General features: G+C 44.8%; 1 protein-coding gene across 3 annotated transcripts; it reads left to right on the top strand.

Annotated features, from left to right (window-relative positions):
* Positions 1 to 534: 534 nt before the first annotated feature.
* ppp1r10 (protein phosphatase 1, regulatory subunit 10) lies at positions 535 to 11761 on the top strand. 3 transcript variants are annotated; one of them, XM_035993448.1, is made up of 20 exons: positions 535 to 578; positions 749 to 826; positions 4230 to 4338; positions 4446 to 4532; positions 5250 to 5385; positions 5486 to 5537; positions 5675 to 5764; positions 6155 to 6283; positions 6377 to 6482; positions 6599 to 6705; positions 7180 to 7307; positions 7556 to 7715; positions 7815 to 7958; positions 8044 to 8290; positions 8397 to 8472; positions 8606 to 8824; positions 9006 to 9129; positions 9246 to 9626; positions 10009 to 10756; positions 11150 to 11761. In XM_035993448.1, exons 2-19 carry the CDS (start codon positions 751 to 753, stop codon positions 10158 to 10160), a joined length of 2523 nt encoding a protein of 840 aa, XP_035849341.1. In that variant the 5' UTR covers positions 535 to 578; positions 749 to 750; the 3' UTR covers positions 10161 to 10756; positions 11150 to 11761. The 3 variants fall into 3 exon arrangements, with proteins under 3 accessions (XP_035849341.1, XP_031135050.1, XP_035849342.1); XM_031279190.2 differs by lacking the exon at positions 11150 to 11761 and having other exon boundaries at positions 749 to 1035; positions 10009 to 10262; XM_035993449.1 differs by lacking the exon at positions 11150 to 11761 and having other exon boundaries at positions 537 to 578; positions 6602 to 6705; positions 10009 to 10262.
* Positions 11762 to 11879: the final 118 nt, after the last annotated feature.

Genomic DNA, 11879 nt, shown 5'->3' with positions numbered 1-11879 from the left:
CTGTCACAGTGGGGGGTTGAAGGTGAAAGGTTAAAGATCAAGCGATAATGTAGCAATATCAAGCTAACATTTTACATCAGAAATGTATAATTTATAATTCCTTTCTATTGTGTGCAAATCCATGCCGTTTTATTTTAGTAAATATATACCCAATATGGCTATATATGATTGGTAAATGTTGCGTTCTCGCCGACTGCCACGTGACTTTGACAACCATAGATCACAACCCCAACAGACAAACCAGGCGCCATTTTAAAGAAATATTATTACCTAAATGTATATATAAAATAATAACTATATTCCAGCTAAATCAACTAAATGTGTTTGTGTGCTTTTTAATCTACTTAATGATACAACTATACAATACTTTCGAGGTAAAACTAGGGAGTAATTCAAAGATATTGTTTCCAAAATGTGTACTACGCCATTATGCCCTTGGATGGACAGAGAAGGTCGGTTAGCCACCATTTTGTTTCAGTGGAAAACGGAGAAAAAACGTTGCTCGTGACGTAAAAAACGTCATATAGTATAAAAGCTAAGTCCCTCCTCTTCGAGCTCATTCCTGGATTTGGTCAAAGGTAAGTGAAGTCAGAAAGACAGCAAGGCTTATTTTCAACATTTGTCCGTTTAAAATGCGAAATTCCTTTTGAATGTATTCAACAACCAACAAAGGACTTTGATATAGACGAAGGACGTCGAAATTTGTCAGAGTCGGAATTAAATGTGTGCCTTTTTGTGTGTTTTGCAGGTATGAATTTGCTTTGCCGAAGACTGAACCGTCGAGGACTTCGAACAACTCTACTCAAATTCATATTTTTTTCTTCAAGTAATGGACATTTGATTACTATTTTTGCCTCCAGTTTGTTCCCGAAGGAAAGGCTAGCTTTAGCTATCACAGCCCCACCCATAAGAAGTATTTCAGTTGATATTAAAACCATGAAGGTTGACGATATAAAATTGATGAAATAAGAGATATAAGTGCCTGAAAAGCACACTCTAATACACCAGAGACGCCGAGGATCTATAGTTTCAATAGTAAGTTGATTTTGAAGTTAAATTGAATCGAGATCAATCCAGTGAAAATGCTCGTAGATGGTAGGCTAGCTAGCGGTAGCTGGTTAGCCAGCACCGTAAGTTAGCTTGGTTCTTTGCAAACAATTTGAATATAGACAATGTTATAGTATGAGCTCACACAGGAAAGTGGACGGAGGCACAAGGCTCCGTTTCTTTGTGTGTGAGACGGAATGGGCGAGTTGTACAAATAAAACTAAATGTAGTCAGTAAATTCGTAAAATAACCATAAGCAATCTATTCATAAAGATTGCCGTAGGCATAGAAAGCAAATTCCAGATCATGAAGTCGGACTTTTTGCCTGCCAGATTTGTTTTGTAGGGGCTGCTCCACGGAACCAAAACCCACCGCAATCTATACATAAAGATTGCATTAGCTTGAGGATTGTGGACATATTTTATACAGCACTGTGTGTGTCGATAATTAAAGCACAGGGACTTCCCGAAAGCCCGCATCATGTACTCGGCAATCTGTGGATAAAGATTGCAGGATGACTCAAGCACAAACAGTCGGGATTGGCAAATATGGTGGATTGGTTGTTGTTTGCCCTTCGTCCTCGGACAGCTCCGGGGGCTAGCCGTGTTTTCGGAGCAACATTTGGGAGTTTTTACAAAACCGAAATGCAGAAAATGTACCGCTACAGACTGCTGTTCATTGTATTGTATGCGCGTGTAGCTCGGTAGATATCTGGTTCGTCGGCTTGTTTTCCTATCAACAGCACGGTCTTTGCTAGCGGAGCCATTGTTGCTTGTGTAGGGATTGGTTGGCCGTCGTCGAAGTGGTTAACGGAGGGAGGGCTCTGATTAGCAGCCGGCCTCCCGCGGCTGTAGCGCACCCCTCCCCCCTCTCTGAGCGGTTTGCCACAGCAGCAGCTCTGTTCTCAGCTGTGACACATGACAGGTTAAGGCAAGCCTTTTATAGGCTGCCTCAACTACCCTTATATAACCCAGGGCGTCTTACATTGCTGTTTGTTTGGTTCATTTAGTTTCTCCTTGATGAATATGCCTTGTTGCCTTAGTCATAGTCAAGTCTGTTAATCCACCGTTTACAGTAAATAATATTTTTTGTAGAGGACTCAGTCATTTGAGTACAGTCTTAGTTTGTTTTTCCATAATGTACCAGTGATATATGTAATAACTCCACAGTATGACTGCACAAATAATGTTCTTTCCCCCCACTGACCCAGGAGCCAAAGCCATGTTTAACACTGATTTTGTGTAAATGTGTAACAATTGTGGCATTTACAGGAATTGGGTTATTTGCAGTGTTGTGGAGTTCTGAGACTATATAAAACTTCTACTACAACAGTTACACGGGTAAGACCTAACTGATTCCTCACATCATGACATTTCCAATGAATTGATTTCCGCCAGAATTGCAGGTTCTGAGTTAAATTGGCACAAAAACGGTTTCATTATAAAATGCATAAACATGAAAAATATGTGCATGCTTATGAGACTCAACACAAACAGTCATATCATGAACCATTTGGAGGTTATGCATAAGACCTTTTCTCGTGATTATAATTTAAATCCATAAAATAGAAGACATTCATAGAGGCCAGGTACCTCGGTGTCTTTGTTCGGATCACATAGGACTTCAAAGTTAATAAGTAGACTGATAGAAATGATGAAACGTCAACACCTTTTATTCATGTCTTTGTTGTACGTGTGATGTTGCATTAACAGTTCTATTATTGTGTAATGCATTTCTCTATTGTGCAATACACAGCCAGTACAGTGGCAGTGTGTGAACAGGAAGTGGCCTGTAGGGGGCGGTGGTGCTCTAATTTGTACCCTGGCTGGAACACTTGACAGTGATGCCACTAACACCACTGAGGATTTAACATTTAACTAATTCTACAGTTGTCAAGCATTTCATACTTCAAACAGTTACCTTCAATCACATGTTTAATTTGTTGGTGCGTATAATCTATATTTTTACCATTCATCATTTCATCAGATAGCCTAACACATGAATTAGTGATAAAGGGGTTTACCAGTCATTATTGTTTCTTTTACAATTCTCCTTGATTGAGTTGCATTTGTGCTCATATGTGAATGATTGTGTTAGACGTGTGGCATTAAAAATTTGATAAATCATTACCAGTAACATTTCTTTCAAAAAATTCACCTCTTTGGCTATTGCTATTATAACAAAACTTTGACCTTTCACCTTGTTTTGTGTTTGATACATCTTGATATAATACATGTATTTGTACAAAAAAAAGTATTTGTAGCTATTGAATACATATTAATAGTTAAGTGTGATATGATTACAGAAACCGTCAAATTAAGTGAAACGTTAGGTAAGGAAAAGTTGATTTCTAGTGAATGCATATCATTTAGTACATCAGTTAATAACATGCAGTTTGGTTCTCTGCGTTGCTGCTGCCTCTAAAATCCTGGCCTGACGGGGAATAAACTGTGTGAAATGAACAATCTGTCAGTGTATATGTCCTGTCCTGCAAGAGGAGACCCTCTGGAGGCACTGAGGAAGAAGTTCCAGCATCCTGCTGAACCAGTTGGGCCATGGACCACCCCCCCACATCAGCATGGGTTTGAGTGCTGTGTGGCAGCCTGTAGGACTGTATAGGACTATATGAGCCAGATCAGCAGTCTAGATAATGTTCTAGTGTTACAGTCTTAGACTGATATTGAAATTGTTAACTGGATAGGTCAGAGTGCAGCGTGATAAATCGGCTACTGTGTGCAGTGTGATGAGGCCTGGGGGGCCAGTCGTGGTGCAGACGGGGGTGTTGTGTGTCAGTTCTCTGCACCTCAATGTTGATGGAATGTCCTTAATGCAAACAGGTTGGTGTTGTCAACCACTGAATGGCTGAAGTGAGATGAGTCAGAGTGGAGTGTGCCGTCACCTTGTTGGCCTGATCCAGTTCACATGGTTGTGTGTCTGGTGTGAGCTGGCCCTTGAGCCTTGATCGGACATTTTATTTGAGTTGTTGAGTCCTAATTCCTAAAGATAGTCTGGGTGGAATATGTAGCGTGGAGCTCCCTTTTCTACTTGGCAGGCAAACAGTCCACATTAAACAGCAGTGTGTTGCCTTTTCCAAAGAAACACCATATTTCCTGTACACAGCAGGAAATGTAGCAGCCCGGTCCTGTTGCCAAGTGTATTAACTTTGAGGGTGTGTGTTTCAGATATGGCAGGGGGACCAGTGGACCCCAGAGAGATTCTGAAGGGTGTGGAGGCTCTGCTGGGGAAAGATGGAGAGCTCCGCAGCCTGGAGGGAGTCCCAAAGGTGTTTAGGTGAGGAACCAAACATTTCTGTTCCTTAACTGTCCAACCTTCCTCTCGCCAATTGAAGGACTCTTACACTGTGTGCTATCTTAACACCTTTGCTTTCTGTAATGCAGCCTGATGAAAGCTTCTACCAAGATGGTCAGTAGATGTATGTACCTGAGCATCCTACTGCAGACCAAATCCCATGATATTCTTAACAGGTAGGCCTCTCTTTTACTTTGTATACATTGCAAGTCTTAATTTATATGAACACAGGTGTGGCTAAAGGTATGAACACATTTCATCTAACCGAAACAAACTTAACTCAAGGTCTGCTTACTAGCTCTTGTGAAATTCAATTCTGTAAAAGTTAAATGTTGCTGAAATAAACTTGCATACAGTTAGACAACAAAGAACACTGTGCTCTTTTGCATGCAAGGATGATTTCAGTGTTAGACTTGCATAAATAAATCAAAAGTGCATACATACCATACCACATTTCTAAATAAATGTTTCTTGAGTCGGGATCAAGTAGCAGTTGTGTTTGTTCTTTTAACCCAGTTTCACATGATGGCTCCCCTGTGGTGTAACAGAATGTACTGTTAATTCAATTCAATTTTATTTATGGTATCAAATCATAACAATGCTATGTTACCATTCATATCATAGTACATCTACTCTTTTGATCATTAGTCTCACACCTACCAGACTTCTAACTGATCATTCTAATGCATGTATTGTATTGTATCTTATTAAGTGCCGTAGATATTCTGACTCAATCCCACATCCACACGTGGTCCATGTGTCACAGAATAGCACCGGCCTCCCCATTGGAGAAAATCAACAGAAAATAAGCACTTATGATAATCTGAGTATGCAGTATGTTCCTCTGCAGGTGTAATCACTGATCATCTCCGTTTCTTCCCTCCCCGGTCCAGGTTTATCAGAGTCGGTGGCTACAGGATGCTCAACTCGTGGCTCACCTACTCCAAAGGCACCAACAACACGCCGCTGCTGCAGCTCATCCTGCTCACACTACAGAAGCTGCCCCTCAAAGTGGACCACCTCAAACAGGTACTGTCCCAGTCCATCCTCCACAACTTTCCTCCACTGAGCTAAACAGGCCCCTGCAGCTTCTAACCTGCCATCTGTGTTTGCCTTTATCTTCCCCCAGAACAATACAGCCAAGCTGGTGAAGCAGCTCAGCAAGAGTGCAGACACCGAAGGTCAGTTTTGGCTCCACAAACTCCACACATATATATATATATATATATATATATATATATATATATATACTGTATACTGTATATACAGTATATAATGTGTATCATATCACACTAATATACTTGTCTTTGACTTTTAGAGCTGAGGAAGTTGGCGTCTGTGCTGGTAGAAGGCTGGATGGCTACGATCCGCTCCCAGAGTGTCTCGAGCAGTATTAACTCTCCTGCTGGTACACACCCATTACTTCACTTTAAATGTCTGTCTGTGTTTCACAGTGGCTCCTCCGTGTGCCACACACTGTGTCCATACTACCATACTGTGTAGTAGCCAGGAAGAGATTTAGAATGTTCTTATACATAGCATGTCAAAGGCAGTCTGCCAAAAATACCAGGATGTCCCAACTGCATCCGGTCACTTTTTGCAGTATGCAAGCCAGCATGCTTTTCTGATTGTTCTGACCCACAATACTTTGCACAGCATATACGAGCAGGAGGGTCAAAGTTTAAGGTGCAATGTAACGAAGAAGTATGTCCCAACTGTGTCCATACTGCGTGCCACAGTACATGGACTGAAAGGAAAAGTTTGCAATGGTGACTCAGCCTCTATATTTATCTTGTAGAAAAGAAGAAGAAGAAAGAGGAGGGCAAGGTGCCGGTGCCAGGTGTGAAGGAAAAAAGTGGAGACGAGGAGAAGAAGAAGGAGAAACCTAAAGCTCATGCCCCCAGCCACACAAAGATCCGCTCCATAGGTACAACTTCACTGAGCAGTGATGCGTACGGCCCTGGATGTTGTATTTGAAAAGGTTGTGTATAAAATAACCAATGTGTTTTGGGTTATGTAGGATTGGAGATGGACCCCCCCAGCCTGGCCCCTGCTAAGAAACCGCCCCCTGCCCCCCAGCTGGGTGACAAGTACAACATCAAGCCTCCAGTCCTCAAAAGGCCCAGGTACCCCCCCCCCCCCACCCACTGCCTCTGTCAGCACAGCAACACCTGCTCACTGCTGCCCTCCGTTGGCTCAGGGCACTACTTACATGTTTCTTTTTCTCTCCATTTTCTGTCAGCAGCGCTGGTCCATCAGATGCTCCACCTCTGGAGAAAAAATACAAGCCTCTCAACATGCCCTCTAACTCTGCCAAAGAGATCAAAGTCAAGATCATTCCAGCACAGCGTGAGTTACACAGCCCGTCTTTTTCCCGTCTGGACGCTCAGACAAAATCAAACCCATTTAATATTATCAAGTTTGACGTCTTGGTAGTGAAGTTTAATCATGTGAACATTGTCAACAACCAATGGGTGCGCTCCCTCCAGCACCAAACGGCTAGAACCAGTGTTGTTTGTGGTTGCTATGGCGTCATGGAGACATTCATCTGCATGTACAGCAGAACAGAAAATCTGCAGACTTTACCTTAAGTTACCAGCTAACGCTAGCGGTAGCTTTGCTAGCTTGGTTAAATCTTTCAAACCAAATCTAGTTGTAGTCTTCAATTTGTGAGCCTGCAAGATCTCCACTCTTGTGAGATGGTTGTCTTTAGATGTGAGACGGTGTCCGACTTTAGTCTTCTCATAGTCTTGTAGTATCTGCTAGGCATTAGACACGAGACATGATCGTGGGGTTCACAGCTCTCTTGTGTCCTCTCTGCAGCAATGGAGTGCACAGGCTTCCTAGATGCTCTGAACTCTGCCCCCGTGCCCGGCATCAAGATCAAGAAGAAGAAGGCTGGTGCTGTTAGTCCAGCTAGCACCAAGGCTGTCTCCCCCACGTCTAACAAGGTACGCACTCATCTCACTGTCACTATGGATTATGGCCATTGTTAGTCAAAAATATTCAGATATTTAATACTTTGTATTATTTTGTCTGTTGAATTCAAACCAAACATGACAGACTGTGCTGTCTTTGTAATCAGTTCCAGTCTCTCATCTCATGCAAACTTAATAACAATTAGTACCATTTAGCTGTCAACATCCATCAGCTCTCTGTCTTTTTGCACATACTCACTCTCACTCCTTTTTGTCCTCAGGCGAGTCCATTTGACAGCAAACCCTCTGCGTATTCTTCATCTTCTGCTAAGCCATCGTCTCCAGAAAGTTCTGCCTCCATCCCTCCAGGTGATGAGAGCCAGGAGCCGGAGCAGCCCGGGACCCCTGTCCCCTCTGAGGACACGGAGCTCTCTGACAACGGTCAGCTTCTTTGACATTATCTGTTATTATTATTTTTTCCAGTTTGATTGAAAATGCGAGTGTTCTCAATCTCCTTGCGGTGGTTGTGTTTGTGTGCAGGTGAGAAGCCCAACGCTCTGGCAGAACCCCGGGGAGAAGAAGAGAGCTTGACCAAGAAGGGCAAGAAGAAGAAGACGGTCCACTGGGCGGAGGAGGAGCAGCTCAAACACTACTTCTACTTTGATCTGGACGAGACAGAGAGAGGTAAGCCATGCCCCGCACACTGTTTTAAGACACAAACTATCTGATACAAATCTGAATGATTAATGATATTACTCTGGATTCACAGTCAACGTCAACAAGATTAAGGACTTTGGTGAGGCGGCCAAACGAGAGCTGATGATGGACAGGCAGATGTTTGAGACGGCCCGTCGGACCTCCCATGACACCATGGAAGAGAGGGTCCCCTGGACCCCCCCGAGGCCCCTGACGCTGACTGGCAGCCTGGTCATCTCCGGGGCCAACAGCACCGAAAAGCTGACCCAGAGAGACCGCGAGATGGGCATCCTGCAGGAGATCTTCCTCAGCAAAGAGAGGTAGGACTCAACCTTTCTATGTTTATTATATGTAGAATTTCACCCTAAGAAGAAGGGTGAGGGCGTGCAGTGTATGGTAATGATTTCCCATCCTTTCTGATCATAGTGTGCCCGACAGTCCACATGAACCAGACCCAGAGCCGTATGAACCCATGCCTCCCCGTCTCATCCCTCTGGATGAGGTTAGTACACACAAAACGCACACACACACACACACACACACACACACACACACACACACACACACACACATACACATCCCGTCTCCCACATCTCGTATTAAACACCTTGTGTACGTGTGTGTTTCCCCTGCAGGACTCGTCCATGCAGGACGACGGCTACGTGGAGCCCATGGACACGACCTCCCAGCCGGGCTCTGCCCTGGCCCAGAGCGAGAGCTCCAAGCTGCCCCCTGTCCTGGCCAACCTCATGGGCAACCTGAGCAGCAACTCACGGAGCCCCGTGGCCCCCAACGCTGCCAGCAGCCCCGTGGCCCCCACTGTCAACGTGCAGGAGCTGCTCTCCTCCATCATGGTAAACAACAGCAGCAGGAGCTGCTTTTGACACACTTACTTTTTTGACATTCGGGATCACAAAGTACACTTCCCATTTTATTTTTCATGAAATCAAAGTTTCATCAGTATGTAGTGCAGTTGGGTGTGAGAGTGCCTGTCGGTGGTAGTAGTGTAGCTGATGTGTAGCTGTGTGTCATCAGGGTGCGTCTGGGAACCAGTCGACTGAAGACTTGATCAAGCAGCCCAACTTCTCAGACAAGATCAAACAGCTCCTGGGCTCCCTGCAGCAGACCCAGAACCAGAACCAGGGTGGACCTCCCCCAGGTAAACTCAAGCTCTTCTTCCATGGTTGAACTACATGCCCCTGCTGTCATGCCAACATGTCCACCTGTTGTGATCCTTCTGTTACTCATCGTTAACCGCTGTTTCTTTCCATCCAGTCAACCCAGGTTTGCTGGGCCACGGACCGGGCATGAACAATATGAACAACATGAACATGAACATGAACATGCATATGCAGATGCCCATGAACGGCGGCTACCCCCCCAACAACCCGCCCGGCGGCCCTCGCTTCAACCACCCTCCACCCCCCCACAACCATGGCCCACCCTTCAACCCTGGTGGAGGCCCGCGCATGATGGGGCCGCCCCCTGGCCAGGGCCGGGGGGACAACGGCAACTACTGGGGAGATGAGTCCATGAGGGGGGGGCCTCATAGAGGGGGCCACTTCCACCGAGGAGGACGGGGCCGAGGAGGAGGAGAGCCGGGCTTCAGGGGCCGAGGACGAGGGGGGCCCAGAGGAGGACACAACAACATGAATGGTATGTCTCCCATGTTGATCACTCTCTTCTAACACAAAGCAGCTGAGACTGGTGTCCTCATCAGCTCAGGCCATAGAAGGGGACACATTGACTTGTCTCCGCTTTGATTCCATGCGGGACCTTTGTTGCATGTCTCTCTCTCCTCTGCCTCTTCTCTAATATCCCAAAAAATGTTAAATTGGCCAAAAGTAGAGCTTGACAGTTCATTCCTAACCAGAGAAACTCCCGTGTGCTGGTAATGAGAGGGGGGGCACATAAAGTGACAGCACATGATGTGGAGTAGAAAGTGTGTGTGTGTGTGTGTGTGTGTGTGTGTGTGTGTGTGTGTGTGTGTGTGTGTGTGAGTGCTGTGTTGTAATGCTGTTGTGTTTCCTCCTGACAGACATGTCCAAGAGGCCCGTGTGTCGTCACTTCATGATGAAGGGAAGCTGTAGGTATGAGAGCAACTGTGCTTTCTACCACCCTGGTGTCAATGGACCCCCCCTGCCCCCCAACCACCCTGCTCACAACCACCCACCCCAGCATGGACACTAGCTGCCGGCCTGTGGGCCCCTGGAGGACCGGACCCCTGCACTCTCTCAGTGAAACAGGACACAGGAGATGTTCACTGATGGGACTGTCTGTTTTTACTGGGATCATTTTTAACAGTGAGACTGAAACAAGCCACCACACTTGACCACTATGTCTGCCTGTCTGCTCCGTCACTTTCCACACCGTTACCGTGGTGACCAAATGGAAGTGACCTACTCAGCAGAAAACCGACTGAATTCCCTTCCTACTGTGGCTGTTGTACTGTGGACCTACATGTCATATTGCTTTCATATTCCCTTTAGTTTGGTACTTCAGGTGCCAGCTCTGTACATAAGAGTCCGAAACGTGACACAAACATTGAGGAAGCACTTTATTATGAAAAAAACAGAATTTAGCCACAGCTATGATTTATTAAAACTGGACCTGAAAAAGAACTGCACAGTATTTAAACTGCTTTATTTCACCCAAAAGTTGAGCAGTGAGCCGCGCTGACCCACTGAGGTTCTTCCAGCAGCTGGGGTTAATGAGAGGAGATGATGCAGAAGCATCAGCTGTGTGTGTGTGTGTGTGTGTGTGTGTGTGTGTGTGTGTGTGTGTGTGTGTGTGTGTGTGTGTGTGTGTGTGTGTGTGTGTGTGTGTGTGTGTGTGTGTGTGTGTGTGTGTGTGTGTGTGTGTGTGTGCTTGTTTTACTATATTCGTGGGGTCCAAAAACCGGGGAAGACAGTATACTTGTGGGGTCTGCACAGCCTTGTGGGGCCCAAAATGCTGGACCCCACAAGGTTAAAGGGCTGTTTGAGGGTTAAGACTTTAAGGTTTTAGGATTAGGGTTAGAATTAGGTTATGGTTAGGGTGAGGGTAAGGGTTAAGGTTAGGCATTTAGTGGTGATGGTTAAGGTTAGGGTAAGGGGCTAGGGAATGCATTATGTCAATGACGGGTCCCCACAAAGATAGTGAAACAAACGTGTGTGTGTGTGTGTGTGTGTGTGTGTGAGATCATATGTAAGCTTTCCCTGTGTGGTCAGCAGCTCAGAGACGGCTGGTTGGCCCGGTCCTGTCTCCTGGTCTCTGTCTGCAGCCAGCAGGATCTTAGCATGAGTCAGCTATACTGAGTGTTTTCTGTGAAAACAATGACCTGTGCGTCTCTTGTGGGACTGTAAGAATGTAATGTTTTTTTGTTGCTCCCTCATGTTTTTTTTTTTTATTATTATTTGGATGCAATCTTGAGAATGTTGGCCCTTTTTTTAAGATGAATGATGAAATGTTTGTATTCATGTGTTTCTATGAATACAGAATACACATTCATACATCATATTTTCCGTTGAATTCTTTTGTACACAGTGTATTGAATAAATGTCCAAACATAAATGTACTGTTTTATTTGAAAGAACAACAAGCAGTTTGGATGAAATGGAAACATTCTGCAAAGAATAATCAGAGGAAAAGCCCTTTCCAACATGCAGTGTCCATACATTACAGATACAGATCTATATTTACAACTCTTAACATGCCGTGGCTTTTTAAATCATTGCCTCTGTCCACACCGGCCTGAAGGGATCACTCCACTGTAAAAGAAGGGAGACACCGGTGTACATTCAACCTTACGGCAAAATAATAAAAAAGAAACCGCATAAACTGCAGCTCCAAATAATTTTTAATGAACATAAACACACCAAATCTTTACAGATATAGTTATTAGTGCAGGACTCTCATTGGATTTAGTTT

Source organism: Sander lucioperca, chromosome 16, assembly GCF_008315115.2.
Source record: "Sander lucioperca isolate FBNREF2018 chromosome 16, SLUC_FBN_1.2, whole genome shotgun sequence".
NCBI classification, from domain to species: Eukaryota; Metazoa; Chordata; class Actinopteri; order Perciformes; family Percidae; genus Sander; species Sander lucioperca.
This window is presented reverse-complemented; position numbering and strand designations above follow the sequence as displayed.